Source organism: Podarcis filfolensis, assembly GCF_964270895.1.
Source record: "Podarcis filfolensis genome assembly, chromosome: 17".
Lineage (NCBI taxonomy): Eukaryota > Metazoa > Chordata > Lepidosauria > Squamata > Lacertidae > Podarcis > Podarcis filfolensis.
The window spans coordinates 22,798,939-22,826,638 of NC_139621.1; the positions used below are offsets into that span (position 1 = coordinate 22,798,939).

General features: G+C 42.9%; 1 protein-coding gene across 45 annotated transcripts in view; it reads right to left on the bottom strand.

Moving 5' to 3' along the window:
- Positions 1-929: 929 nt before the first annotated feature.
- The window catches only part of MPDZ (multiple PDZ domain crumbs cell polarity complex component), a 113,939-nt gene continuing 87,168 nt past the window's right edge, over positions 930-27,700 (bottom strand). For 18 of the 45 annotated variants that reach the window (XM_083592652.1, XM_083592661.1, XM_083592659.1 and 15 more), the window contains 13 exons: positions 27,359-27,545; positions 25,889-26,034; positions 24,473-24,556; positions 24,135-24,328; positions 21,857-22,004; positions 20,639-20,725; positions 19,338-19,434; positions 17,539-17,582; positions 11,237-11,359; positions 9,242-9,346; positions 7,381-7,493; positions 7,070-7,193; positions 930-6,220 (listed from right to left, as the gene is read on the bottom strand). In XM_083592652.1, the coding sequence (XP_083448778.1) occupies positions 6,074-6,220; positions 7,070-7,193; positions 7,381-7,493; positions 9,242-9,346; positions 11,237-11,359; positions 17,539-17,582; positions 19,338-19,434; positions 20,639-20,725; positions 21,857-22,004; positions 24,135-24,328; positions 24,473-24,556; positions 25,889-26,034; positions 27,359-27,545 (1,599 nt within the window). In that variant the 3' untranslated portion in view covers positions 930-6,073. The remainder of the gene's footprint in view (positions 6,221-7,069; positions 7,194-7,380; positions 7,494-9,241; positions 9,347-11,236; positions 11,360-17,538; positions 17,583-19,337; positions 19,435-20,638; positions 20,726-21,856; positions 22,005-24,134; positions 24,329-24,472; positions 24,557-25,888; positions 26,035-27,358; positions 27,546-27,700) is intronic. The other 27 variants (XM_083592641.1, XM_083592647.1, XM_083592636.1 and 24 more) reach the window with 7 other exon arrangements.

Below are 27,700 nucleotides of genomic sequence, written 5' to 3' on the forward strand. Positions count from 1 at the left end.
TACTGCCAGTGATTTGAAATGTTTGCAGCTGACAGCAGGTGATGCCATGTGAAATGCAGATGGGAAGGCAAATGTTAATTGAGCTGAGCAGCCTGCAACCTTCTTGAGGGCTGCAGATGCTGGAAAACGGTAGTCTAGTTCACAAATCTGCTTTCCCCCCCACTAGCAAATGTGTCGAGGAATTTGGCCATGGGAAATACTGAATGTGCTATAGTCTTAAGAATCCTAAGCATGTAAAAACAAACAACAACAACAACAACAAACGGATTTGCAGGGATAGCACAGAGATGTGTAAGATTATGTGTGTCATGGAGTAAGAGGAGTTTTCCTCCCTCCCTCATAATACTAGAACCCAGGGCCATCCCATAAAGCTGACTTCTGGAAGATTCAGGACAAAAGAAATTCCTTCATCAGACATACTGAAACTATGGAACTGACTGCCACAAGATGTAAGGTAAAGGTAAAGGGACCCCTGACCATTAGGTCCAGTCGCAGATGACTCTGGGGTTGTGGCGCTCATCTCGCTTTATTGGCCGAGGGAGCTAGCATACATGTGGCCAGCATGACTACGCCGCTTCTGGCGAACCAGAGCAGCACACAGAAATGCCGTTTACCTTCCCACCAGAGTGGTACCTATTTATCTACTTGTACTTGATGTGCTTTCGAACTGCTAGGTTGGCAGGAGCAGGGACCGAGCAACGGGAGCATTAGCCTTGTCCTCTATAAATCTGTCTACCTCTACTCAATTGCCTTCAATATGGGGGCTGTAACACAAGAATGGATTCTTTGTGACATCTGTATATTGCATTTATTAAATAAGCATGGCAACAAAGGTATTCCCTCAGGTGTTTATGGAATGAACATTTGCACCTGCTCGCCATTCTGTTGCCCACCTTATCCTTACAGGAACAACCAAGACACCTGAAATCTCACTTGTTCACCATAGATAGCTTCACATTTATTAAACTAAATCTGCATTTAAACATGAACGCCATAATAAAATATCTGTACACTACATCTGTTACAAATATAGAGAATATTTCAAGTGGTTTCACATACGGTAAGGTAGGTATAACACACTCTAAGCTGTTAGTACATACAAGACAATGATTCAACACTGATTGTTTCCAGTTATAGTACTTTACAAAGAGTCTCTCTCACTCTACGCCCATGTAGTATCTGAAAGTAATTAATGATACCAAAGGACTTCTTTTTAATTAAGCTGCGCTGAGCTACCGGCTAAGAATGTCTGAGGAAAATTCCCTAATTTTATTTTTCTCTTATTCTGAGAAAAAGTGAGTGTATTCCTAAATATTCTAATTCAGGTTTGTTTTTTAAACTGTCTGTGTCATAAAGTAGCAACAATTCAATATCAACAGCCTTCTGGCGTTTTCTTGAAATAGTGGAAAACAGAAGGAACACCTGTGCTCTTAAGATGTATGAACCTCTTCCTTTTCCCTTTTTTTTTTTTTTGCACCAAGTGGTTTAACGTTGCTACAACAGCAAACACAACATACTGCTTCAGGAAGAGAACCTATTTTTTACCATTTGAAAATTTCTGTTGCACACATTAAGCTTTACCTAACTCAGCTGTAAAAGTTGCAAAGTTTTATTAAAGTGTAGTGCAGAACCAAACGTTCTTTGACAGACATTTCCAGTGTGAAAAGGGTGTTTTGCGAAGGTGAGCAAAGTGTTTCCTGAAAGACTTCTAAAAGCTATTTTTTAAAAATGCTAGTTCAGTGCTATTCATTGCCCCAACTAACTGCAGTTGCGGTGCAAAATTTTGCTTTGAAACTAGCCTTCCTTTGTAGTAACAATAACGTCAACGCACAGCCAGTTGATGGGGGCTGACAAATCTAATTCAGAATGAGCAGTACTTCCAGAATAGGAATTTCACTTTCTCTGAAGCAATTTCCTTGCCTCTCATTAACATTACGGAGCCAAATCAGAATATCTGCATCATGATTACATTGTTATTAGGAAGGGAAAGATGCCATTTTCAGGCAAGGTGTAACAACAAAGCTGTAGACCACAGATGTCCAACAGGTCGAACATGATCTACTGGTAGATCCCCATGATGTTTTGTTAGATCATGGTCGATTTCTGGCTCCCTTTCTGCGTTGGTAAATCTGACTCCTGCCCTGCCCCCTCCTGCCGTCCTGCATTGTTGTTTGAACTCAGGAAAGGAAGAGGAAACTCTGTCTTTGTGACTGTTTTCATCCATAGCAATGTGAGTGACTTAACCCCTACTTCCCCTGGTTCCCCCCCCCAAAAAAAAACCAGAACTCTCCTCCCCCAGAAAGCCTGCTCCTTAACCCCCCAAAACCAACTTTGACCTGACCCCCCACAAAAACGGGGCCTTCCTCCCCAAAAAAGCTCAAAAACCTTAAGATGAACCCCTAAAAAAAGGGGGTAGATCACTGCCAGATTTTAATTATGAAAGTAGATTGCAGTCTCTTGGGAGTTGGCCACCCCTGCTGTAGACTATGGGTAGGCAAACTAAGGCCCGGGCGCCAGATGCGGCCCAATTACCTTCTAAATCCGGCCTGCGGACGGTCTGGAAATCAGCGTGTTTTTACATGAGTAGAATGTGTCCTGTTATTTAAAATGCATTTTTGGGTTATTTGTGGGGCATAGGAATTTGTTCATTTATTTTTATTTATTTTTCAAAATATAGTCCAGCCCCCCACAAGGTCTGAGGAGCAGTGGACCGGCTCACTGCTGAAAAAGTTTGCTGACCCCTGCTGTAGACTGTGAAAAGTCTTGCATTGGAAACATTTGCCTAGACGTGGAGGGGAACTGAATGCATGGTGTGTGTTTTCCCCTCTGCAGTGTCTCCCCCACACAAAAAAGAAGTCTACAGACCTAAAATCTCTGAAGGGGCAGCATCTATCACAGGAGGAAAAAGATGTTCACAAAATGTGAACCTTCCCTGCTTGGATGAGTGTATAGCACAGACAAAGATACTGGGTGAAGGAAATTGGAGAGCTACAGAAGAGGACTTGGAGTAGGTGTTGTCAGAGGAGTAGGAAATGTTTTGCAGGCTACAAGCATAAAGTCATGAGAGAGTAATCCTACATATCTACTCCGAAGTTAAGCCCCACTGTGTTTAATGGGACTTAACTCAGGCTTAAACTTAAGGTTTGGCTTCTGAGTTATAACACATTTAGGATTGTGCTAGCAGATGTTTACTTACTTATTACCTGATTCATAAACCTTCTTCCTGATAAATCCTCCATCCAACAAACAGCAGCTCCTGTTTGTAGACTAATGTGTGAGTCTTCCTTGTTTACCTTCAACATCCTAGTGCTACTCTTTGAGCGTTTCTCACACTTTCACTCCCCAAAACTGTGGGCTATTTGAGCTGGTTTTGTTCACAATGCTCAAAGAACTAAATTATGATCAAGCATTCAACATCATGGACAGTGGCAGGGATTTGGGACATTACGGGACATTTGTTCATAGGAAAGTTACCTCTTATGAAGTACTACTTTCTGCATAAATAAACTCTGAAGTGGAGCAGCGATTAAGAACAGTATTCATCTTTCAAGTACATGGTGTACCAGATATCTGCAGTATGTTCATGTATACACAACATAAAAACAGCAGGCATGGGCAGACTTTAGCCAATCTAATCCTCTAAAAACTCAAACTGGATGCGACCCCTGGATTTTTCTACTTCTGCTGGTCGGAGCAACAGCATTCTCAAACCACTGCTGCATTTTGCAAGTGCTCCCTGTATTGCAGATTTCACAGGTTCATAAGACATACTCTTGAAATCATAGGGCTGGCAGGGACTGCAGGGACCAACTAATACAACCCCTTCCCAGAAGCCTCCTCCAGCCTGACTTGCTGCCACACATTAGCCCATGTCATTAAGACTACTGGGTATTATAAAGAGAAAGCAGATGCCAACAAGATGGTGGTGGCTGGGTATATGACTCCATTATGGCTCACTGTTGGAGGAGCTCAATGGCAGTGCAGATTCCTTATCCAAAGAAAGTTTAAAGGTTTAGATGCTGGGGTCTTCAGTTAAATGGATCCTAGACTGAGGCCCAGGAGAGCCAGCATTGGCAGTATATAATTGGATAGGCCAAGAGTCTGACTTAATATAAGGCATTACCTTGGGGCAGGGAGAAGACATCCATGATGGTCCTCCAGTTGTTGTTGGACTCCAACTTCCACCAGCCCCAGGTCAGAGATGTAAGTAGTAGGGCCACAGGTTTCTTACCTGTGCCTTAGAGCCTAGGCAAGTGAATCAAGTTCACATGCTTCAGAGGCAAGAAAAGAAAAAGAAAAGCTCCAGGTCTGCTAGTTCATCTCAGCTGCAGGAACATCCTTCTTAAGCCCAAATTCCAATCATCATGAACAGGTGTCACCATGGCTCCTACAGAGAACTTAAGTACAGCAAAGTAGCTGTACTTGTTTCCTGCAGAGACTGTGTTGCCCTGGTGTTTCTTGTACCCTAAGAGGCTCCCAGGCACATGTGCAAAGACATTATGCATTTGGAGTGAAGACTACAACCGTTCTGATAGACAGGTTTACATAGCAGCTAACTAACTGCTTTGATGAAATCTCTTGAGATGGAAAACATTCTTGTAAAAGATCAACATCTCATTCCTTGATTATTTCTGGAGTTCTGGAACTCCGCTTAGAGTCTTGTTAACTGTGGCTGCCTCAAACACCTATTTGGCATGCCGCTATACATACTTTCTTAGTTAGGCTTGCCAAATATTCTAAGTCAGGTGCCACAATGACACAACTAGGTATTTCCAAATCGTTTCCTTTAAATTTGTCTTCTAACAGCAGTGGCGGACCTTAGCATCTCAAATTTCAGTGGCACCCTGTGCATCACCCAAATACGTGCCGCCGTCGCCTCTCACTTTCCATTGGAGTAATACTGGCATGCCTGCTTCGGCACCCTGAAAGCTCAGTGCACAGTGTGACCATCCCAGTTGCCATACCCCTAGAGCCACCTCTGCTAACAGCAATACAGTCAACTTTCCCATCTCTCTCTCTCTCTCTCTCTCTCTCTCTCTCTCTCTCTCTCTGCAACCATATACTGAATGCTTTAATTTTAAAATTAATTAAGGATTAGCAATTTCCATGATGACTGTTAGGACATGTGTTTTATAGGGAGAGTTCTTATGGAGGTTTATTACACTCCAAGACTTAATAAATGAAATCTGGAGCGTGGCATTAAATATTGAGAGCCCCATTTAGTTCTGTGGGACAGAACAAACAGCTACACCACTGAAAGGGGCTAAAGCTGCCCCTCCCCAAAGTCTATACCTCTGATCCTGGACAGCATTCCTATCACTGCCAGGGATTCCATAGGGAAGGGAGAGGAGTTGCACTGTATCTTTGCGACCTTTGCAACAGACAGGCATTGCTAGCACACACATATCCTATTCAGTGATTGACGTTTTGCTACCATTAAAAAAAGGCCAGGCAGTCCAACCCAGTCTTATGATTCTCATGAATATCCAGCAAGCTTCCAACACGACCCTTTTAAAAGTGTTGCTCCCTAGCAATAATATTGCAGAAAGGAACTTGTCTAAGTTTCACAGATGGACACAGCTAAAGAACAGTGGTAAACTTAAATCAGACTGACTGACACACAGCCTTGAGAGGTTCCTTTGTTGTCAGAGGTCATGACTGGCTAGCTGATGTTTGGAAATTTAACGTTGCCAAAGCCAAAGATCACACATTTTCGGAATTTCAGAACATACCCTCCCCCCCCACCATCACACATCAAGTGTCTCATAATTACTTTATCTGTTTCTCCTTTCATTGATTCCCTCCCCTTTTGATTCTATTAGTACTGCTCTCAAGTTCTCCTGCCACTGTCCTATGCTACAGAAACCAACCTCTGTACCTTGACAGCAAGAAACTATTTCTACTGCATATAAAAATAAGATCATTTTTTGTTGTTGTTGTGTTTTCCACCTATGATGTCAAACAATCTGGCAGCTGCAGTAAGCAAGAGAACGATATAAGCATTTCCATTCTCTTTGCTGTGTGGAATGTGGACAGAGTAACTGTGCTGACCCGAATTTTCGGGGAAGAGGGTTCAAGAGAGAACAGTCAGGGTCACCGTTCCCTTCGTCCTTTTCAGAATAGCCACCGCTTCTTCGTGTGTGATGCCTTCCAAGCTTTGCCCATTGACGGCAATGATCTGATCCCCTCTCTTCAAGCGCCCATCTTCTGCTGCGGCACCCTGAAATTGAAAAGCAGCCAAGTACTGGATTGTGCCTGCAGCTTACTGCAGCACCAGCAGCAAGTTTATACAGCAATTAAAACAACTACAACACACACACAAGTTGGGGTGATTGTTTTTGACCCACGAGTAAATTAGAAAAGATATAAATTGAAATACAAACTGTATTTCTGTATTTGAAATGTTAATTCCGAGAAGTGGGAGTCTTAAATTTAAACTAGCATGGGGACAAGCAAAGGAGGACACCTTCACCCAGGTGTGGTTCCCCTTTATCACATACACAACACAAAAAGACAATGATCTATCCCTACACCAGGCACGTCTAACTCTATAGAGACTGTGATCTACTCCCAGTATAATAAAACAGGAAACAGGGGGTGATCTACCCATTGCCATTGCCCATAGTTGTTGAGCTTTTTTTAGGGGGAGTGAGTTCTCACTCCTTCACACACTCTGCCTGCAGATGCAGGGAATCAAAGCATTCACAAAAGCACCGGTGGCAGCGAGGGGAAATAGCAACAAGGGCGGGGCACGTCATGATCAACCAGGATCACGTGATCAACCAGTAGATCATGATCGACCAGTTGGACATGCCTGCCCTGCACTAACACTATGCAATGGAACAAAATGAAAACCCCCCCATCACCCTACTTCTCTCTTTCTTCCCCCTTTCTTTCCTCCCAACCGCAAGAGGCTTATGACACTCATACCAAATGTGAACGAGCTGTGAAAAAACCTCTATGAATTGAAAGTGGAGACACTATATGTACTTCTCCTTGTTTGTTTGGTAACACAATAAAATCTTCAGTAACAACTTAATTAAAGCAAAAATTTGATCTTGGCGCATACCTTTGCAAACACAGTCTTAACATAAATGGGCAGATCTCCATGAGGACTTCCATACCCGCCTACAATGCTGAAGCCCAAGCCATCGGGTCCCCGATCCAGAGTGATGGTTTTATACTGTGGAGGTCTGTAAGGCAAGATGCGGAAAGGTGAAGTCCAGCAACAGCCACTCTGAATCAAGGATGGGCAGATCTTTTTGCTCCAAAGGTCACATGAAGAGGTGACTGGTTGGTCACGGGAACATATGCCAATGGATGGGACCACCCCACCCACCCTCCCCCCGTTAAGATACCAGTTTCAGCATAGCCACTCACCCCAAATCATCTTGAAAGATGCTGTTTGTTGTTAGCCCAGCAAACGAAAGGCTAGATGTTGGTGGATCTTGCTGCTGGCTGGTTATGACACTGACATCTCCACCAGCTACAACCTGCAGATTCAGTTTAAATATAAATGAAACGAGTACACAGATTATCACATGAAAACAGCATGCAGAGAAGCCCCACAGTTGTTATGGGCAGGCAAGAGAGTGGAGGATGTCAGAATCGGTGGGAGAGTTGCGCTTGTTATTTTCTCACTTGCTTCTCCTCCCTGCAAAATCTAAAGGATTGACCTGTGCATGTTTCTCAGAGGGAGAAGCCCAAGGAGCTTGAGCCCGTCACTGGAAGAAGCGTGCAAGTCTCAGGTGTTGATCAGGTGTTGATCAGGATCTGAGGCTTTTGTATGTGCTTGCAAGGACATTTTTAAGATGCAGATGGAAATATGAAGCACTTCCTAGGTGATTTACAAACACAATAGCAGCATTACTGTTTCTGGTTCCCAAGCCAGACAAATGGTGCCTTGCTTTGGATACGGACAGGGTTGCTCTTGTGAGAATGCGCAAGATTTTGTAGCAGGAAATGGACTAAAACTGATGGGGCAACATCAACTGAATGCTTCTGTGTCCTCCATTCTTTTTTTTACCAAATGCACCCCGAGATTTGTATAGTGTTTGATGCCACAGACACTTCGCCAAATGCTTCTGAGTGTTTTCTTTAATTCATACATGCTTGTTTCAGAGACAGATTTGCACCTGTGGTTCCACCCAGAACTCTGAGAGCAATTGCTCTGTTAAGGCTCACAGATGCACTACCTAAAAACATGAGGGTCAGTTTGTGTTTGTGTGTTTTCCTTCCGAGCAAGCTTGGCTTTTTCTCTTACCAACATGATTTTCATTTCCTATTTGGTCCTACCTCCATGCTTCAGACAGGTTAAATTTATTCAAGTGCTTTGCAAGTTTAACATTTCTTCAGTGCCCTCTCCCTTTTTTTTACCGATCAGGTGTTTTTTTTAAAGTTTGAAACACTTTTCTAGAATAGTGCTGGGAGGCAACTTTGCAACTGCCACAAAGGTAACTTATAAGGGCTGTGCGCAGCTTCTGTGGCTGCAAAGAGGAATAATGCATCTCAACTGAGCCTGATGCTTAGAGGTTGCACATCTAACCACAGCAGGCTCACACCTATGCACACCAAGACCCTTAACGTCCTGTGCTTTATGTGGAAATGTCCTAAAGCAAACAGGCCTGAATTTGGAAAGAACTGACAAGTTTCCAAGTGTACCCATGGCTTTTGGACCATCTGATATCTTGAATGCCCGTGAAGATCCAATTATGGCTTGCATGTGTGACATAAAGAAACTACCTGGGCTCCCATGGCTCAGAAAGTAATATTTGTGCTTTGAAAGCTGTTTAGATTTTTTTCCCCTCCTGCTACCAGCCACACAGTGGACTGGGCAAACAGAAGTTCGCACAGTGGACTGGGTAAAAAGCTATTCCCTTTAACAGGGAATCGCTTGCCTGTTCATCCATGCGATCAGCTGCTAAACACCTTCAGTTATGCTTCCAGTTCTCCCCTATGCATACCATTGCCTATAATTGCAGCCGAAAGCAGTTTCAAGAAACACGTTGATTACAAACCGTGTGAAAAACAACAACAATGAAACACTGTGGCTACTAACCGTTCATCAAAATGGATAAACCATTCCATGGACAAAATATATTAAATTACAGCCACTGGAAGCTAAATTCTACTCAGACCCTCAAAGGCTATAATTTCTGTCCTTGAAAACAAAGTTTGAATAAATGTTCTGAATAGCTCTGTGGGCAATCTTTATTTTTGTCTCTGTTGTGTTTTTTTTTACCTGTATTTCAATAGTGCCAGAAGCATTTTTTAACAAGCTGACAGCCTGAGAATGAGTCATTCCTTCGGTTGGTGTTCCACAGATGCTAACGATCCTATCCCCTACCTGGAATATAAAAGAGGGAAGGGTGGGGGAAGAGAAGTCAGATGTCAATGATATCAAGTTGGCCTCTTGAAAGCCACTGGGCAAAGAGGACTTTTAACAACCCCCTTCCCATTTCAAGGCAGGTTTGAAACTGCTTCCCTAAGTACAGATCACCACAGATACACATTCTGCATTGCCAAGTGCTTGCCACAGAACTGCAGCTCGGGAAAGCACTTTATGTCTGTACCATTAAAAATAAGGTATTGCTCAGGTGGTGGTTTATTTTGTGCTCAGCTTCTCCTGTCCATTGCAAAGACAGATGGAAAAATTCTCGGTAGTGATTCCCTTCTTCCCTTTGTGAAGATGCTGGAAGCTTCATTGTATTGTGAGGGTTTTGAAGATGACAAGGGACAAGTGTATATTTCAAGGGGTTTTCAGCCTTTGCTGATTGCAGGAATAATAGCAAAATAAAAAATAAAAAAATGAGAACTTGCTCCTGCCTCCAGAATTATAAGCAAGCAAGGAAGATGGTCTTTAAAAAGGTCGCTCATGAAGAGTATAACATGTGGTGGAATAGTAATGTAATAAAAAATATATAAGGGAAATGATATATAATGAAATGGGAAAAAAATGTTTAAAATAACCTTTGTTAAAAAAAAACAGAAGCGTTTTTACTAGGAATTATAGGTACCAAGATCCCAAAAGACCAGAGGAAATTGTTCATGTATGCTACAATGGCCGCTTGGATGCTGCTCACCCAGAGATGGAAGGAAGAGACAACCCCAACCAAAGAAGAATGGCAAATCAAGTTGATGGACTATGCCGAAATGGCAAAATTAACTGGGAAGCTCAGGAACCAAGAGGACAAGATATTTTTAAAAAGAATGGGAAATGTTTATAATGCATATGCAAAATCATTGCAGACAGGTCAAAGCATGAGCAGGATTCTAAATACAACTTGTAATATAACAGAAAGTACAGATAACTTAGGAAGATGAAAAATATGGAGAAGTATTGATATTCAGTTGAAAACAGAATTAAGAGGACCCATGGATGGGATGGGGGGGAAGTCAGGCGATTCAGAGTAATCTCGATATGTGGATTCTGTATGATCTTTGGATGTATGTTTATTTTCTTTTTTCTTTCTTTATTTTTGAAAATCATATATATATATATATATATATATATATATATATATATATATATATATATATATACACATGAGAGTATAACGTAAGATCCGGCCACAAGCCAGGTGTTTGTGGGTTCACAGACTACATCCACAGGTGCTTCCCTCCCTTGGGAGCCTATTTCAGTGTCTGCACCATGAAAAACTGCTGCTTCGGCACAAATGCCCATCCATGCAAAAGACTTCTGAGGCAAAAGTCCTTCTCTAGCAACTTCCCTGAATGTGGCCGTCAAAACCATGCCTGTGAAAACAAATGACATACTAGCAGCTGGTGTGCGTAAACAAAATTGAGTTGGGGAGCCTGCTTGTGAGGGTGTGGCGGAATCAAGTTGGGGAGTCAACCTGAGGTGGATCCACCTTTATTCTGCTTGCACCATCAAGCAACCCTGCTTGAAATTTTCATCCATCCATGCAGTGTCTTAAGATTTCTGAGCCAACCAAGTGGGAGGGGTTCACAGGTTTCTGCATTCGACACCATCCTTTCTGAGATGTTCAATGTGCTCTGCAACTGATGTAGTTTCAATGTGGGAATGGGCCAAGAAACGAAAAGACCCTGCCTTCTTCCTTTGAAGTGAGTCTACAGCCTTTCTGGAATTTGCCACACCATTTGCTAGACACCCCCCCCCCAAGACACCTATTTGAGGGTGAAAAGCAACAACTGAAGTTGTTATCTTGCAGTTAGAACATTTCATTTTAAAGGTTTTGTTTTATTCTTTTCTTACCCTCAATTTCTGAGTTTGAGCTGCAACTCCATTAGGATGCATCATGGCTATAAAAATCGGAACGTCTCCAAGAGGGCTTCCGACGCCACCAGCAATACTAACTCCCAAGGAATCTGAAGGGCCCTGTAACACAAAGTCAACAACAACAAAAGAAAAGCTGCTATTATTCAACACTCGAATCGTTTTGTGCAAGTTCTAAAATCAGAGCTACAACTCCCTTCATCCCCATCTACGGCCAAAGGCTTTCCATCTAAACTTCCACATTATTATTATTATTATTATTATTATTATTATTATTATTATTCTGTCCATCTGACTGGGTTGCCCCAACTACTCTGGGCTGCTTCAAACAGCTTGACATAAGACATAGAAACTTTATTTGCATCAGCCACTAGCCATAGCAATAAAATAAAATACAATATACTGAGGATAAAGCTAAATGCTTAGATATGAAATACGTTCTAGACGTATCATCAGTACAAATGACAGAACTGATACATAATCTTTTAACCACAGTTAAGACATGTGAAGCAACAGGCTTTCTTTTGATTAAAAAAGACCTGAGCAATGTTAGAAAGTTGATCAAATAATATATTTTAATTGTCCCTACTTTTTTTTTTTTTGCAGTTTTTGCTGTCACCTGGTTATCTTGATAACAGATTAAAAACTCCCCTATACAGGGCTGCCTTCAGATGCCGTCTAAAAGTCAGATAGTTGTTTATTTCCTTGACATCTGACAGGAAGGTGACCCACAGGGTGGGCACCACTATCAAGAAGGCCCTCTGTCTGATTCCCTGTAAGTCCACTTAATGCAGTGGGGGAACCACCAAAAGGCCCTCGGAGCTGGACCTCAGTCTCTGGGCCAAACGATGGGGGTGGAGACACTCCGAAGATATACAGATCAGCACCAACACTTTGAATTGGCTTGATTCAGCCAAGTTAGCATTTCATTGTTACCTTTGTTCTATTCCTACTGCCCTAATTCTTTGTAACCAATCCAATGTGTGATGGGATGGTGAGCTGCTTGTGCGTAAAATCCTGATCCCTCAGAGTTTGGCTAAGTTCCCAAACCTCTGTCTGTGATGGAGCTCCTTAAGCATGGCTCCATCAATCGCTCGTAGAATCGGACAGTGGGCGTTTACGGAACTTCTTCCAGCATAAAAGCTCCTTAACGGAAACGCGTCTTCTGGACTCTCGGCGTGACAGTTTCCGCCGAGGAGTGGGTGTCCCTACGGGAGGTCCTGAAACCTCCCCACTGTTCTCGCTTGAAGTGTCTCTGAGCCCTCCCTCCGACTCACTTTCCCTTGGAACTCCACTTCTCCCCCTGCTGGTCCCCTCCTCCGCTGAGTGGTCTCTCTCACCCTCCATGAGCCCTTCCACCTCCTTCGTCTCAGATGACAGTTCCCTGACATCCACCTCCCCTCCAGGGCCCCCTTCACCCCCTTCCCTCCCCTCCTCTGCGGGAGGCGAGGGAGCAAAACCCCTGAAGGAACCTCCCTCATCTTCCGAAGTTTCGAACACTTCCCTCCACCTTTTGCTGTTTCCGGTTTCCAAGTACTCCTCCTCCTCGGAGTCTGTACCTCCTCTGCCTTCACCCAGGTGTTTTCCGACTCCGGTTCCCCTTCCCACGCGACCAAATACTCCACCTGATTACCCTTCCACCTGGAGTTGATGATTTCCGCCACATAGTTGCGGCTTTCCCTTTCTTCTATGGCTGGCCCCCGTGTGGATACCCCTTCACCTTCCCCCCTGTACGGTGACAGTAATGACCTGTGGAATACTGGGTGCAGTTTCATGTGGTTCGGTAACCGGAGTCTGAAAGCCACTGGGTTGACCTGTTGGATGACCTCAAATGGTCCCAATGTTTTGGGTCTCAATTTCTTGCAACCCCCCTTGAACGGCAATCCTTGGGTTGATAGCCAGACCCTACTCCCCACCCTAATTGTTTCGCCTTCCCTTCTGCTCTTGTCTGCCTGCCTCTTATATTCTTCTTTGGCCCTTTCTAAGTTGTGTTGGAGTTGACGATGGATCGCTTCCATTTCTTCTACAAAAAGTTCCGCGGCCGGAACACTCCATCTCTCTCCTCCTTCCCCTGGAAACGCCCTGGGGTGGCACCCATAATTAGCCAAAAAGGGGCTCATCCCGGTGGACACATTCTCTGCATTATTGTAAGCAAATTCCGCTAGTGCCAACTTTTCGACCCAATCGTTTTCTCTGTCATTGAGATAACACCTCAGGTATTGTTGAAGGATACCGTTTGCCCTCTCCGCCTGCCCATTGGTCTCAGGGTGCCTGGCAGTCGAAAAGTTGACCTCTACGTGCAACAAGCTCATAAGCTTCCTCCAGAATCTGGACGTGAACTGTTTCCCTCTGTCGGAAACCAGCCTCAAGGGGGCGCCATGCAGCCTAAAAATATGTTCTACAAACAATTTCGCTGTCTCTTCCGCCGTGACTGCATGTGAGCAAGCTACAAAGTGACCCATCTTAGTTAACAGGTCTACTACGACTAGTATGGCGGTTTTCCCCTGGGATTTGGGCAGATCAGTCATAAAATCTATCGACACCGCCTCCCACGGTCGTTCTGGTGTGGGTAACGGTTCTAATAACCCCGCTGGTGCCCGCCTTTCTCCTTTGGCTCTCTGGCATTGGTCACACCTTCTCACATACTCCCGTACATCCTCCCTCACCTTGGGCCACCAAAACTCCCTGGTCACCAACCACATGGTCTTGTGTTGCCCAAAATGCCCCGCTGTGGGATTGTCGTGCAGCTGTTTGAGTACTCTCCCCCTCAATTCCCCTTCGGGTATATATAGCACCCCTTTGTAATACAATGCCCCGTTTCTTTCTTCAAAACCTCCGGGGTCTTCTCCCTCTCTCCTTAAACCTCTGAGCTTATCCTGGGCGTACTCATCATTTACCGTTCCCTCTACCAGTTCTCTTTGCCCCACCCAGGCCGCACCACACACCCAGTGGTCCTCTGGGATAATATGTCTCTCTTCTGGCACCTTCCCCTCTTTGCAGTGTTCCAGGCAATGTGCTGACCCAAAGGAGACCACTCTCTGATGCCAGCCCACCAGCGGGTCATGCAACGCTAGCCAGCTCATTCCCAAAATGACTGGCGCCCCTCCCAGGGTGGCTACATTGAACGCTATCCTTTCGGTGTGCCTTGCCACCCTCATAACCATTGGGACGGTCTGTAGGCTAACTTCTCCCCCCAACAGCTCCCTCCCATCGATCGTGGTGACCTGCAGGGGGTTGCTTAAAGGGAGTGTCTGTATCTGGTGTTCAGCTGCAAACTCCTTGCTCATAAAATTACAGGAGCTGCCTGAGTCCAACAGCGCCTTGGTCTTCAGTGGGTATCCGTTTGCCAGCTCTAGCCACACCTCTATTACTAGGGCTGGTCTTGGAGGTTCCGGAGTGGGCACTTTTACTGCTCCTTGGCCTGTCTGCAGTGCCCTGACAGTGGCAGACAGGCGTTGGCTTTTACTGGCTCCTGGACTTCCTCCTCTTCACTGGGATTTGAAACTGCGCGCGCGCGCGCTGTTCCAACCTCCATCGGCTCTCCGGGCGGGAAACTTGGTTCTGGAATCTCTGGAATGCGGAAATCCCTCCAACGCTCTCCTTTCCCCTCCCGCTTCTCCAAGGCTCTTGCCTCCTGGCGCGCTCCAATGGTCAGCGCTGATTTGGTCAGCTGGTCCATAGACTCCGCCCTGGGCGCCCGGGAAAGTTCGTCTTTCACCGCCGAAGAAAGCCCCTCTTCAAAGAGCATTTGAATGGGTTCCGCCGATAGGTCCCACCCCAATTTATGTATCAACATTGTAAACTCAGTCCAGTACTCACGAACCGATCGGCTCCCCTGTTTGCAAGCCATCAATTGTCTGCGCACCAGTCCCTGTTCAATCTCGCTGGAAAACATCAAATCCATGGCGCGAAAAAACTTCCTCGCGTCCTTCAGCATGTCACTATTCCCTGCCATCAGGGGCCTGACCCAGTCTCTCGCCCCTCCTTCGAGATGGCCAATCACAAACGCCACTCGCGATGCCTCATCGGGAAAGTCGTTAAACTGCAGTTCGAGAGCATACTGCATCTCTGTCCTAAAGGCTTGGTAGTTCCTGGGGTCCCCCCCAAACTTCTGCACCATTCCTGGCATCTTTCTTGCTAGTGTAGCGCCTTTTGCCTTTTCTGCATCCTGCGCCCTCCTTTCTTCTAGCCTCGCCGTTTGCATTGCTAGCTGGAGTTCCAACACTCTGTACCTTTCTTCCAGACTTGGACTTTCTCCAGCTCCTGCTGCTCCTCCGGCTCCGGCTGGGTTGCTCATGATGCCTCTCTGCACAAGCTGCTTTCAGGGACTGTCCGATTGCTGTGATGGGATGGTGAGCTGCTTGTGCGTAAAATCCTGATCCCTCAGAGTTTGGCTAAGTTCCCAAACCTCTGTCTGTGATGGAGCTCCTTAAGCATGGCTCCATCAATTGCTCGTAGAATCGGACAGTGGGCGTTTACGGAACTTCTTCCAGCATAAAAGCTCCTTAACGGAAACGCGTCTTCTGGACTCTCGGCGTGACAGTTTCCGCCGAGGAGTGGGTGTCCCTACGGGAGGTCCTGAAACCTCCCCACTGTTCTCGCTTGAAGTGTCTCTGAGCCCTCCCTCCGACTCACTTTCCCTTGGAACTCCACTTCTCCCCCTGCTGGTCCCCTCCTCCGCTGAGTGGTCTCTCTCACCCTCCATGAGCCCTTCCACCTCCTTCGTCTCAGATGACAGTTCCCTGACACAATGGTACAGTGGTACCTTGGGTTACAGACGCTTCAGGTTACAGATGCTTCAGGTTACAGACTCTGCTAACCCAGAAACAATACCTTGGGTTAATAACTTTACCTCAGAATGAAACAGAAATCGCATGCTGGCGGGGTGGCGGCAGCGGGAGGCCCCATTAGCTAAAGTGGTACCTCAGGTTAAGAACAGTTTCAGGTTAAGAACGGACCTCCAGAACAAATTAAGTTCTCAACCAGAGGTACCACTGTATAAACAAACATACCCACATTTATCAGTACACCGTTATCTGCAATACCAGTGGGTTTTTTAAAATGTGGAAGTAAAAATGAAACAGCTATATAAAGAAAGCCAAGCTCCCTCTAGTGCTTCTTTGCGCATATAACGTCCAATCTCTGAGCCTGCTGAGGGAGAATAGCATGGCAATCTGTGAATCTTGCACTTTGTTTAATGCTGCCTTTAGATTTAAGTATTTAATGGCTGCAACTTTGCACAGTCTAATAAGCTTGTTTTCTGTGAGGAATTTTCACTGCTGCAACTGTATCCCACATCTTCTGTAGGAGCTCAACTTGATGCTTTATTAGCCATTGTGTTCAGCTCAAGGATTTTAACGTCAGCATCTCAAGGCCCAGATGGCGTGGGGCCACATTATCTGAGCAGCTGCGTCTTCCTGCATGTTTCATAGCAACTGCATTGCAAAGCAAGCATTCTTGTCAGTTAAAGTTTCCACACTGGAGAGCATCGCTTGTCCAGTTTTATTCCCCTTGCTGTTTTGTGCAGTTTAAAACCTTTCTTTAAAAGTTCATCGCAGGAAGTGGAATTTGAACACAGCTCTTGCACCTACTTTATTCTATTCCTGTTATGAAGCTCAGTGTTTGTGTTTTGAAATGATCTGAAGATTCCTGACAAAGATGAGGATAAGGAACAGCTTTGTAAATAGATGTGCATGATCAAGGGAGATTTGGGCTTGTGCTTCTTCCACAGCACGTCCATCTCCATGCCATGTGGCAAATTGTTTCTGGGACAGAAGGTGCTTACAAAGGCAGCTAGTAATATGGGATTATTTTAAAGTAGGAAAGCAACAAAACCAACCTGCCCACTGGGCATGCCTCAGCTTTTCAGAATGCCAGCAGGAGCTCTCTGGTTTCCAACCAAAAGCACGATATAAATTCATAATGCAAATGGCGGTATGTTTGTAAAAGGAAGAGATACAAAACATTCTGAAGATTCAGATTCTGCAATTGCCAAGTAAATAAGACTACTGATAGGTTCACCCAAAAATCAGGCAGAGAAGCAATTTTCAAATCTCCAAACCTAACTTTCTTTCCTTGGATAAATAATGGGAATTTGTGTTATGTAACTTCAAAATATGTGCGAGAGGTCTATTGATAAAAAAAAACCCTAATAAAATATAATGCAGTCGAAATCTTCCATTAAGCAGAATATCCAAATTGATGCATGATGCAATCCTGCATCTATTCAAGTTAGTAATCAATTCTCCTTAATTTTATACCAGCTTCTAGGTTCTACTTACCTTTTTTATTTCAACTGTTCTTAATCCTTGTATTTCAGATGCTACTGTTAAAAAGGGAAACAGCACTGTTATCACTGGTGTTTTCAACTTTGAAACATTATTTTCCAGGCACTCCAGAACATTTTGTTTTTTTATCACTGTTAAAGCTTACATTGTTTTCAAAGCAATTTAAGGAACCTGGTAGCGCTAGTCTCTAGGTTTGCTTGTTTACTTAAAAGCAAACAAAAATGATAATTTTTTCCTTAAGCACATCTCCCTCTTTCCTTCATGACATTTGTTTGGTCATTAAGTTGCTGCTGGAAAGTCAGGATTATGTGCTACATCAGAGGCAATGGGGAACTTGCTTGATTTCCCCCCCCACAGAAATAACCAGTGCTCTTTTTGGTAAAATAAAAATAATAAATGATGTGCTGCTACTTGTATCTTGATAAAAGTGTTGTGGGTGCCAGCAAAAAAATAGCTGCCCCTGGCAACAGAAAAAGAAATGGCAGTACTCCTATACTGTTGAATACTGCCACAAGAAAAGCTGGTTCTTGATTGTTTCAATTAGGGTGGGCATAAGAAAGATTGGGATCTACTCAGTGCTGGATTTACATATAAGCTAAACAAGCTATAGCTTATGGCCCCACTCTCTTGGGGGGGGGCAAAAAATTTAACCACAGTCTCTGGTTGGTATATCTGGTAGTTCTAGTCAAAAACAAAGTAGATCAAAATCTGCCCATCATCCCTGGCTTAAACATTTCATTGCTAGAGGGAATCAATGGCCAATAAACAAGAAGAGAGATTTGTTTTGTTTATTTCTGAAGTCACTGAGGTTCTGTCATGAATATCGCTTTCATCCCCAGTGCACAAAATCTTTTTATAGGTATACTTTCAGTTGATAAGATAATTTGTTATATTTTCATACAATAATGAAATATCAGCTGTTATCTGAATTGTATGGAGGCAAAATAAATAGAAGGAAAGAAATACCACCGAAACAATACTGAGGATTACTAAATTACCCACAGTAATGCATATGGATATACAGTGGTACCTTGGGTTACATATGCTTCAGGTTACAAATGCTTCAGGTTACAGACTCTGCTAACCCAGAAATAGTACCTCAGGTTAAGAACTTTGCTTCAGGATGAGAACAGAAATCGTGCTCTGGTGGCATGGCGGCAGCAGGAGGCCCCATTAGCTAAAGTGGTGCTTCAGGTTAAGAACAGTTTCAGGTTAAGAACAGACCTCCGGAATGAATTAAGTACTTAACCCAAAGTACCACTTTATAGAATCCCATACTTTCAAATTCCAATACAGTATGAAAATGCCCCATTTCTCAATCAATCAGTTTTCTTTTTGTCTACCTTCTCTGACTGGCCAAATTTGTTAATTTTATCTTATATATAAATTATCCCACATTCTTAGGAAATAATCTGATATAAATGGATTATCTTTATTTTTCAAGTTGTGCCTTCTAATGGAAATTCCTACTGTTATTAAAAGGTGAGTAATAATTCCTTATTCTTCCATTGGAACTACTGGATTTCACAGACACAAGCACAATTAAGGGATCTAATGGCAAGTCATAGCTTGACATTTCCTGCACACAGCCGACGACCATTTTAGAAGCATCCAATTGATGTGTGACTGCCGACACACAAATATTTTTTAAATTTTGGAACATGACCAATACACGTGAGCATGAAAGCACAAAATGCCATGTGATTGCTGGGAGAACAGCATGTATCTAACAGCACAGAAATAACTGAGAAGATATTAGTTACAGAATTTGAACAGCAGCAGCTGAAACTTACAGGAATTCTTCTTCAGAGTACTTTCATAACTTTCTGGTGGGTTGGATCCCGAACCTGGGAAACTGAATGATGACAGGCTGCCGCTTCCCTCGCTGACCTTAAAGAGTTACACCACTGAGAATTACTAGAATCCCTTAAGTCCAGTTTTCTTTCTACATCAACAATGGCATGTTCAGATGTCCAGCTTAATAATCCAAAATACCAACAAGCTTCGTGCAGCCACACTCAGCTAGGTCACTCCTCTCTTTATACAAGCCAGGATATGAAACCAAGGTTTAAAGTTTGTTTAATATCCTGATTTCTTTGGAAGCCATTAACCACAGTTTCCTAGTTAGGATGCAACAGGAAACTATAGCTAAACGGTTTCCTGGTTTTCTTGCAGAGGAAGGAGCAAAGTGGCTGCATGTAGCTTGTTCATAACTTGGCTCACTAAGCTGATATTTTATCATCCAAGTATAACTACTGTCTCATATTTCGTAAGTAATATTTTACTTGGACCATGTCTGCCAGTTGTGCTCAAGGACATGGTCCCCCCTATGGGAGTGAAAATACAAGTGTGAATGGCAAACTTAATAGTTTGCAGCATATTAGAGCAGTCAGAGCAAGAGCTTGGCAGAGTATCTTGTTTGGCGTAAAAATACTGTGTACCGGTAGAAGGAAGCACTTTTCTGGAGTGAAAGAACCCTCCAGATATGTGAGATATTGTACTCTCTTTCCCTGCTAAATCAGACTTCTCAGCAGCTATCTTGAATGGAGATGTAACCAAGTTACTCAGAGAGAAAGACAACGGTCAATTCTGTTCCCTGTGCAGAGCAACCAATCAGGCATGCACAGCCCTCCTACAGATGCAGTACAGCTGCTAACAGTGAGAAGAGGGGTTAGCACCAGAACATCCCTTCAGGCACAACATAGTACATGGGAGGAGACAGAAAGGAGGGGAGGGGGACTAGATCATACCCCAAATGTTTAGTTGTGACAGCAAAAATCATACAGTTAAATCCCAACTTAGTTTTCAGTACATTTGTAGATGTGCCTTGCCTTACACAGCATTGGGAACAGGGCTGTGCTACACAGCAGCTTTGAGGATCTAAGCTGTTAAAAAAAAAAGCTAGAATAAACCCAATATGGCTATGGGTACATAAAACTGCCTTTTATGTACTTGGCTTGGAGTTTATTCATCTCTGTTCAGCCTCTACAGAAAAATCACTGCCACTGCGAAATCAATTCCCTTTTATTTGCTTATATAATTTTAACAATGCTTGTGATGGTTCCAAATGAAGCCAATGCAAGCAATTACAAACCTGGCTGCTCTGAGACGTTCTCCTCTCCGAATGGAATGGGCCTGCCTTTATTCTTCCAACTTCTAGTCTGACTGTACCTAATGAGCACTAGAGAGCAGGCATTATTTGTAAGACACAGATTCCTTAACCCAGAGTATAATGATGTAAAGGCATATCTTAGTTAAAGGAAGATCAAGGGCCATTTCACACAAGTCTTAGCTGAACCTTCTGTAAGTGTTGTCCATTGTGTGATTACACCCGTGCTGAGAAAATTGCATGAACCTTGTCTAAACTCACAAAGGAGCATGTAGATTGCACATTGTCCATGCCTGCCAGTTGGTTCAACAAGGACATAGAGGGAGGTCCCTACAGAAGCAATGGCATAATAATGATGGTACATCAGCTGTATTTCACAGCCAGCTATGCCCATTAACAAATTGCTGTTTGGACAAGGTAACAAAATTATACTTTGAGTGCTTTAAGTGGGAGAAGCTCCTCTCTAACTGCAACATCGAATGGCATGTGAGAAGAATCAACTCCAAAATACACAGAGAATGAAGAAGTATTCACCAAATAAGGAATGCAAGCCGAAACCTGTTTTGGAAAACCAAGCAAAACCACCTTCAGCCATTCCAGGCTTTGCTTCTGTACATTCCAAATCCAACAGAAGTTTGCCTTAGTCCCTACTTTAACCCTCAGCAAGGACATCCACTATTGATGTCTTCAGTGACCCCAACGTACCTAAAAGGAACTGCTTAACTTAGGCCTTTCATTTGCTTTACAAATATGGAACGTTAAAAAATGCCAACCTTAGCATCCCTTAAGAAAATACCAGAAGAGACCGGGAACGATCAGCAGGGGTGGCCTCCCAGCAGCAGAGTCACTCACACTTAAAGGAATGGTGGTGGGGAGGTCGATACCCTCCTACCAATGTGCTGTTGTAGTGCCAACTTTCCCATAACCCTCTCTTCCAAGAAGTAGCAGCAACTCCACTGCCAGGAGGCCCTTGTGCACAGTGGCAACCTCTCCTCACCAACCCCCCCCCCTGCACAAGACTTGTCCCTAGAATTACGAGTCCCTGTTACATCAGGCAAGAGGCCCATCAAATACCTATGGGAAGTCCGCAAGCCAGATGGGAGTGCAACAGCACTATTTCCGTTTGCGATTCTCGTTTTGGAAAAAGAGAGGACCCAGTATCCATTTTTGCAGTTATGTTTTTCTCTATTGTTCTGCCATTACCTTTAACAAAGCGGCCACCGCTTCCTGGTTAGCATTTCGAACATCTTCCCCGTTCACAATTAATATCTGGTCTCCCTGCATCAGTCTCCCATCCAGATCTGCTATGCCTCCTTTGACAATGTCTGACACAAACACTCCAGTGTCATTCCTGCAAACAAAATAATGGAAGTATATTTTGTTGTGTTTCTTTATTTAAAACATTACATATTGCCCTTCAAGAAGACATTTCCAAGGTGGTTTACTATGAACTTATGAATGTATTCATTACATAGTTACCTGGTTAAGAACGAGCTTTTAAAAGCAATGATCAAACAAGTATTTTGGTGGGTAACATGAGATTTCAGCACTTTCTCATATACATATACAACCTAACAGGATGGATTCTCATATGCAGATCTTACAGCAGAATATGGTGTCCTGGTGAATAAGGGAGACCAAGGTAACAATGCCATAGACACAATTGCCAAATATGAATTTATTTCTGCAGTCATAAAGTGTGAAAACTAAGAATAACAACATGCTGAATTTAGTAAGAATGGTTTGTGTATGTCAGCAGAGGGGACTAGTGGGCCAGATTCCCTGGCAGGCCAAGTCTGACAGGTAGAAAGGGTTTTTATACCTGTCAATCATCTGATGTCACAATAACATCAGGTGATGCTGTGCTTTGAAGTCCTTATTGTTGTAACTGGTGGCTCAAACAAGAACTATCTTGGCTGTGAGTCCTGGAAGACCTGCTCCCTGCCTTGGAGGCCTTTTCCAACCTGGGCAGGAGGGTATGGCTCTGACTGACTCCAACTACAAAAGCTGAAGCTGCTTAACAGACTCTAGGGCCAGGGAGTTGTTTGGAGGTTTTTGCAGTGGGATTATTGAAGATGGTTTGAACCGATGGTTTGAATAGAGGAAGGGCAAATAAAATTATGTGTGTGTGCATGCAAATAAAATTATGTGTGTGCATATGAGCCAGGGAGTGGGAGGCTATCTAAAAGTGCTTTGCCAAGGCAGCTGTTTTTCTTCTTTCCAGATTGGTGCATGTAAAAATATTATGTTCCGGTGGTTACATTTGTGTTAAGAGACTTAGGAGTAATTTTAAAATGCCTCTATCAATAGCTTCTTCAGTCTCGGGGGTTGCAGAAGAAAAGGATCTTCTTTGTCTTGCCCTTTTCTGAGCAACTTTGCTATCTAGTCGAACAAGGAAGCTTAGAGACTTAATAGCAGATGCAGTCCCAAAGGGGACAACATTTCCTCACCCCTAAGCAGTAAGGGTAGAAAGCTCTTATTTTAGTTGTACAAATGAGGAAGTGAAGCTGACTTGCAGCATGGCTAAGCAAGAGGTGAGGGGTGCGTTGAAACTATATCTTCGTTGAGTCTTATATTGGATTAGACAAAGTGAATATTGCATTTATATAGCGGACAGATGAAGAATCAGAAGTTCTTTATTTTCTGAATCTTATTTTTCTATCTCTTTTAACCTATTTTCTACTCTTTCTATTTATTTATTTATTTTTCTTTCTCTATTTCTCCCCCCACCCCTTTGTGTTTTTATTGTATCTAGATCTTGGTTTGTTTGAAAAAAGCAAAGGGGGGGGGGAGAGATATTAAGCTTTGTATTTTTCTGTATAAACCTTAATATAATGCATTTCCAAAAAATAAATAAAGGTATTTCACATTTCCAAAAAGAAAGAAAGAAAGAAAGAAAGAAAGAAAGAAAGAAAGAAAGAAAGAAAGACTATATCTCCAGGTCAATGCTGCACTCACTAACAACATTAGTGAAAGAAGGTGAAATAAGAATTGCCTCCCTTAGTGTTAGGTTCAAACGCTAAGGGAGGTGGTTCTTATTTTACCTTCTCTTAGCAATGTTGTCTCTGTATTAGCTTGCACACAAACAGGGCCGGATTTAGGTTTGATGAGGCCCTAAGCTACTGAAGGTAATGGGGCTCTTTATATGTCCTGCTCTCCTTTGTCAACAACAATTTGTCGCTGTTTTTTTGTTGAATATATGCTATATGGTAATTTATCGACCTAATAGGTATCTAAAGCCCTTTGCACATAACAAATAGGATCCTACACAACACAAAACACTTTTGCTGTAAGTAGGTTTTACTTTATTTGTTTTTTATCTTATATTTGGAAATGTACATCCAGGTTTTTTTCCCTTTAATTTTTTTGGGGGACCGCAAGAGAGTGGGGCCCTAAGCTATAGCTTGTTTAACTTATACATAAATCCGGCACTGCACACAAAGACCAAACAGACTTCCAGAAGCTCTCCTCATGTACCCACCTCTTCCCAACAATACTTAATCCAAGGCCTTTGCCTGGCTTCTTCTGTAGCTCTATACTGAGCACATCATACATGTCTTCTTCCTTATACTGGGCTTCGTCCCTGTAGACAGTGAGGCGGACTTTCTGAGGCGTCTGTCTGAGAACGTTTATGGCCTCGTCGTGCGTTGCGTTCCTTAGGTCGATTCCGTTCACCTGGGATTCAATTGTATGGCAGATGTCAGAAGCATATAGCCCCCCCTCTAGTCCACTCCTGCCTTTCTCCTCCCCCCCCGCCCCCACTCCCACTTTCAGAAGTATGCAATGTAAGGATGGCTTGTACGTTGCACAATGTAATACCTCCAAGATCTGATCACCAGCCCAGAGCCTTCCATCTTTGGACGCTGCTCCTTCTTCATAAACCTCATGGATAATAATTGCGCCCTGTGGATTTAAAAAGCAAAATATAAAACTGGCTAGACCTTTTCGTTTGTCATTCAGTTCAACTATTTTGAGCCTAAGAAAAGAATAAAAGGGGGTTTTGTGGAGATCTCAAAAGAATACAGATGAATCAAATTTTACTAAGGAATGGGAGAAAGTATGTAATGTATCTGAAAAATTATTGTAAAGAACTACACACTTTAGGAGGTTTGACAGAAATCTTGTAGTAAAAAAATTGAATTATGGACTCATTAAGGTTTTATAATAATTGGAATTAATGAGTAGATGCAGAAGGAAAATAATAACAAAAGGAACCACAAAAGGGGGGTCCAAAGGGATACATTGTTTGTATTCTGTCTTTTTTTGGGGGGGGCCTTTTTTTGTTAGTATTTGTAAAATTGAAAATGCACACACACACACACAAAGTAATACACATGAGTACTGGTGCCTAGAATAAATTCCGGTACAAAAGTAAAAATTGTATTTAAAGAAGTTTTCATTTGCTGTCCTGATGAAAGTGTGTGGTCAAGAAAAACGAAAAGAGGGAAAGCACCAGTGTTTGTGTGTGAGAGAGTGAGTGAAATTTCAACGGTGCACGGAAATAAAGATTGCTTTTATATAACACCCTTCTTCAAAGCACCCTTCTTCGGGAGCACTACAGATTAGAACAGCAACATTTCACACTTGAGAAAAAAATGTTAAAATGCTTATAAAACATAATAAGGATTAAACCCATTATTTAAAATGTATTTTATGTGGCAAGTGGCAACAAATACGTTTAAAAACTTTGTAACACTTGTAGGGATGCTAAACACACACACACAATCAAACAAACAAACAGAATTGGGGGGGGGACACCCCTGCCTAGGGCAATTATGGACATAATTTTTATTCCCCAACTTAGAGATCAATTGTTTCCATCCATTTATTTGAGTCGTATTATATACCGTATTTTTCCATGTATAACGCCCCCTTTTATAAGACACCCCCTATTTGGGGGGACTCCAAATTAAGAAAATGGGAGAGGGGGAGATTGCCCAGAGTTGCTGAACTCTTTTGGGGTGGATTGTCCATACTTGTAGAGCTTTTTCGGAGGAGATTGCTGAAATTCACTCAACCACCAGACTTCCAATAACGCACTAACAATCTCCGGCTCTCGGCAGCAACCAATCCCACGTCCCCCCTTTTCATTATCTGTGTATAAAACGAGCCCCAATTTTTAATATGATTTTTATAGACAAAACCCTAGTCTTATACGCAGAAAAGTATGGTATGTCAAAGAAAGAAGCATTTTCCTTCTTTAGTTTGGGGTTATGAAAGGCATTTGTTACAAACCAGCAAAGTATCGGCTCCTCCTACTATGCTCAAGCCAAGACCGGTGCGTCCCTTGGAGATATCGATTGTCGTTTCACAACCCGGGATGATTGGGCATGTAGCTGGGTCAGATATCAATGTGGCTGGAGTTGAGGACCTGCTTGTGTCTAGAAAAAGAAAACCGACTAGTTATAGCTATAGCTGCTCTCCTCCTTAAAAATCCTTGTCTACTATGGACTTTATCCTTTTATTCATTAAGGAAGGCTTTTCTTGTCCATTCTCCCGCCCCCAACAAATACCCACATATACGGTTCGCCTCAATGCAGATAAGAAAACCTGTGATGAGCTCTAGCCCCAAGAAACAGAGATGCCACCTGAATTCTTGCATGCTTCTTTCTCTCCTGCAAAGTCTGAAATCTCTCAGAAATACAAAGTTATGTTTACAACTTATCTGAGAGAAACCATCTCTGCTCACACACACATTTGGCTGGATGCATCAATGTTGAAAAAACTATAAAATTGGTTGCTTTTAGATGTTGTTTTCAACTTTTTCCATGTGGGATGTTTGCCACTCCCACTTTGGCTGAGGGTACATCATCTTTTGTTTGTAGGGTCTTTAATTACTTTATTCAACTGTTTTGGCCAAGGATCAGGAGGTATATGCTTTTGTTTTGTTTTTAAAAATGCAACCTATGATTTTTCTCTTATTTTCCTATTCCTTAATAGACTATCTACACTGGATTTCTGCAGAGATCTAGTCATGCCTACTCATTCAACCAGCTTGGACTCATGCCATAGATTGGTGAAGTGAAGGGCACTAAAATCACAGAGTTACGTCCAGCTGATGAAAAGTAAACTTCCCTACTTGGAAGAAAACTAATAATTTTTAAGTGCCTTTGGCTTGCTAGGCAAAATCACAGGTATGCAGCTTCCCTAATAATAACTATGTCACAAAGTGACTTACAGCAATATATAAACATTAAAATCAATTACAACAAAGCCAATTAAAAAAACACATTTATACAGACAAAAGACAGGTCTTACAGTATCTGCCACACTAATGGAGTACTTAGAATAATTCATATTAAGGTCCCAAAGCCTGGGTAAAAAGGCAAGTTTTTGCCTGCTGCATAAAAATAAAGATGTGTCTGGCAAGCCTCCATGCAGAAAGCCTTGTTGCTGGGTTTATGAAGCATAGCTTGTTTTAAAAATGGTTTGTTATTTTATCTAAATGTAATAGCTTTGCTTAAACATCCTTTGTTTGGCCATCCCACCCTAGACACTCACTAAGGGAAAGAGGCCCAAGGAAACAGCAGCTTGAAAACAAACCAAGCTTTGGTGAAATAAATAAGCTGTGGTTTCTAATCTTGTCTGCACATTGTCTCGTGGTTTGGTGAACAAAACCATGGCTAAAACAGACCATGGCTTAGTTCTACGAATGAATGTCACTGAATTCTTTTCCAAGACTTGGGATAACTAGAAGATTCTTACTTTTAACCGACTCTGGTTCTGGTGATTCAGAAGGTGAAACAATGGCTGATTGTTGGATATTAGTTCTCTCACCCGAAGTAGCACTGTAAATCGGTGTTTGTGGCTGAGCAGCTGTCTGACTCTCCTCTTCAGCTGAACTGATTGTGAGTTTCACAGTGGGCTTTGATGTCTTCAGCAAACTGATAAACTTGAACAGTAAAAAAGAGCAAACTTTCATGTAACAAGCCAATATAGATACATGATTTTTTTTTCATTCTAGAGTATAGCAGGCATATTGTAACAGATTTCCAAGAGCATGCATAGGAGTGAGGGACTCCTGGGGACTGAGGTCCTGTTGGCTCC